Source organism: Typha latifolia, chromosome 1, assembly GCF_019914945.1.
Source record: "Typha latifolia isolate L0001 chromosome 1, TyphaL0001v2, whole genome shotgun sequence".
In the NCBI taxonomy this organism is placed as follows: domain Eukaryota; kingdom Viridiplantae; phylum Streptophyta; class Magnoliopsida; order Poales; family Typhaceae; genus Typha; species Typha latifolia.
Genome location: NC_133086.1, coordinates 10,865,217 through 10,868,504, shown reverse-complemented (window position 1 = coordinate 10,868,504; position 3,288 = coordinate 10,865,217). Strand labels below are relative to the sequence as shown.

General features: G+C 39.1%; 1 protein-coding gene across 1 annotated transcript; it reads left to right on the top strand.

The window, feature by feature from the left end:
• Positions 1–504: 504 nt before the first annotated feature.
• LOC140800217 (peroxidase 45-like) lies at positions 505–1,789 on the top strand. Its single transcript, XM_073154893.1, has 4 exons — positions 505–720; positions 808–1,005; positions 1,112–1,271; positions 1,383–1,789. The coding sequence occupies exons 1-4, from the start codon at positions 505–507 to the stop codon at positions 1,787–1,789; spliced, it is 981 nt and encodes a 326-aa protein (XP_073010994.1).
• Positions 1,790–3,288: the final 1,499 nt, after the last annotated feature.

Sequence of the window (3,288 nt, the reverse complement as noted above, 5' to 3'; positions counted from 1 at the left end):
AACGTCATAGGAGACAGAGAAAGGAATGCTAGCTGTGCATGTTAAATTAATTATAACCATGTAAGTCAACTCAATGCGGTGAACAAACCAAACCTAGTGGAACCCGATAAGACCAAATTTGTTTACGTTTGAGTCAATCAAAGGGAGACTAAGGGGATACCAAGTTATTCATATCAATCGGCTAGCTTGGATTCCAATTACTATAAACCCGAGAATTATTAATGGCAATCTTCTAAATGATTAAGAAAATTAATTTCTTTTAGTATATTCTAAAGAATAGCTTATTAGGTATGAGCTGTGATGGTCGTGCAGCACACTCCTATCACTCGAGCCACAAGCTAGTTAAAAATATTTTGAGTATTGATAAATCTGAACTGCTAGACCTCTACATCCCTGTAGCATCATTTGAGCTCTATATAAACTAAAACACAGCTATCTTAATCTCATCACTCAAACTACAGGAAAGCTATTGAGCTCCAGAGCAACAAACCAAACTAGCTTGCTATGTATAACTTCCATGTCTCCCTTCTCTCCTTGCTTCTTCTTTCTCTCGTCATCTCACCACCCACAGCTACTGCACAACTGAGGCAGAACTACTACGCCAACATCTGTCCCAATGTAGAGTCCGTAGTCCGTGGAGCCGTCATTCGGAAGATGCAACAGACTCCCATCGCCGCACCTGCTGCCCTGAGACTCTTGTTCCATGATTGCTTCGTCAGGGTACGTGAAATTTCCTTTTTGTTTCAGCTGTTTATTTACGGTTATCAATCATATAAGGACAGAGAGATGATTATGACATGCATGCAGGGCTGCGACGCGTCGGTTATGATCATCTCGCCAAATGCAGACGACGAGTGGCGCAGCCCGGAAGATATGACGCTGAAACCAGAAGGGTTTGATGTAATTTTGGCAGCTAAGGCCGCTGTTGACAGTAATCCCCAGTGCAGGAACAAGGTGTCTTGTGCCGATATCATTGCCATTGCAGCTAGAGATGCAGTTGTCCTGGTAACGATCAAAAGACTCAAAAAGTTATTAAGACTTATCTGTTTGACGAGCTAGCTCCTACGTCCGATTGTTGATATTTGATACACCTGTGGAACACTTGTCGCAGAGTGGAGGACCATTCTATCCTGTCGAGCTTGGAAGGTACGACGGTAGGATATCCACGAGATCCAGTGTTGTTCTCCCTCACGTTGACGCCAATTTGGATCGACTTAATGCTATGTTTGGTGCCTTTGGTCTAACACAGACCGACATGATTGCTCTATCTGGTAAAAATTTTCAGCACATTTGTGTTACACTCCAAATATATGTTGATGTACATCTACATAAACATTAAAAGGTAGGAATTATTGCTAACATATTGATCCATGCATGATCAGGGGCTCATACTATCGGTGCCGCTGGTTGTCCGAGTTTCATTGATAGGCTTTACAATTACGCACCAAACAGACCAACAGATCCCTCCATGAATCCTGGATTCGTCTTCCAACTACAACGGACATGCCCGAGAGTTTTTAGCCCCGCTGCATTTGCCTTCTTGGATGGAACTACTCCGGCCAGGTTTGACAATGCTTACTTCCAGAATCTCCAGCGAGGCATGGGGCTACTTGCCTCCGATCAAGTCCTGTTTACTGATCCACGATCGCGCAACACCGTCAACTTGTTTGCTGGGAACCAGCAAGCTTTCTTCAACGCATTTACAACCGCCATGGGTAAACTTGGGAGGATCGGGGTGAAAACAGCTGCGAATGGAGAGATCCGACGGGATTGTAGATTCCCAAACTAGATTCGATTAGCAGATTCTGTAGCAAGAGAATAAGCAAATGTTGTTTCATTTTCGACTGGTTTGCTCTCCTTTTCTTTCATTCCTTCTCCTTTGGATTGCTGTGTTTGTTGTTAAGTGTTGAATCTGAATAAGCTTTTGAAATCTTTTTCTTCTTTCGAGGTGAATATTGGTATTTCATTAAATGAAATAAGATCATTAGGTTCTTGAATACTCGTCCTTATTGATGTTCCGTATTTCCACATCGGTTGATGAGATCGACCAGAAACGCTGTTTTCTAAAGAAGATAAAAGAAATGGCCAATGGTAGGATTTTTCACAAGTTATTTATCTCCCAAACTTATTATCTTACTGCTGTCAAAATAAATGAGCGAGTGATCGAGCGCAAAATTCAAGCTCAAAAGTGATTTCGAGCGAAGCCTGAGTACAAATGGACTCCCTCAGGCTCAGCTATATAAATTCAATATATATATATATAGTAACTATATTTTTATGTGACTTGCTCGTATCCCGATCCTCATAATGATGTAAATAAGTCGAGCTTGAGTGAGTTAATAATATAAGCTTGGGTCAGCTTGCCTAAATTCGAGCCAGGTCGAATTGGTGACTGACTTGCTCAATCTATAACCAAATAACTCTATTTAGAGGAAAGAATGCCAATAAGCGCATATTTTCCCTATCAACATTTTGATACAGAGCTAAAGAGCTAGTTAAAAGTCAGAGGATGATAATAAAATATGGTTTAACTTTTGCTTTTCGTAGGATCAGAGTTGTGCAATCGAATTGTTTGTATAACCATGATTGAGTATGATCAAGAAAATTTCAAATTTATGTCACAAAATATAGGTAATGTATATATATATGCCTACACTTTCTAATAATTAGTAGAATTTTACAAAAATATGAGCAAAAAGTGATAATTCCTACATCAAATGCTAACTTAACGACACTTTAAAAAAAATGTCGAGATTAATCAAAAGCAATTCCGACATTTTCTTGCGGCAATTAAAATTTCACAGCATTGCATTCATTTGCCAACACTTTCAAAATATTGGTAAATGGTAGTTCTGTTAAAACCATCGCAACACCTTTCTTTCATTAAAACTACACCATCTTTTATAAATATAGTTTTGTCAAATTGAGTGTGAGTGTATTATATTAAATAGTAGTGTGGGAATATTAAATGACTTATCCCACCTTTAATCTAGAGTTTTAATGACATAACTTCCCATGAAAGTTGTGCTTGTTTCAAGACCTTTCACCTTCTTTCATCGTCTTCCTTGTGACGCATCACTAAGAGTGCATCTTCACTTCAACGCTTCATTGGCATCATCTTCTCTTTGACGCGCCACATTTGTATTATAATCCGACCATGAGGATCAAGTCAGTTAGGTCAAATCAAATCAAGTCTAGTTAGTTGATTTTGATTACTATTTTAAATTTTTAATTAAAGCGGATGTAAGTCTAATAGGGCAAATTAGATCCGACCCGCTATAACACTAC

Coding starts and splice junctions, on each gene's coding strand:
- LOC140800217 (XM_073154893.1), top strand. CDS start 505: ATGTATAACTTCCATGTCTCCCTTCTCTCCTTGCTTCTTCTTTCTCTC. Junction 1,006..1,111: donor CTAGAGATGCAGTTGTCCTG/GTAACGATCAAA, acceptor CACTTGTCGCAG/AGTGGAGGACCATTCTATCC. Junction 1,272..1,382: donor CGACATGATTGCTCTATCTG/GTAAAAATTTTC, acceptor ATGCATGATCAG/GGGCTCATACTATCGGTGCC.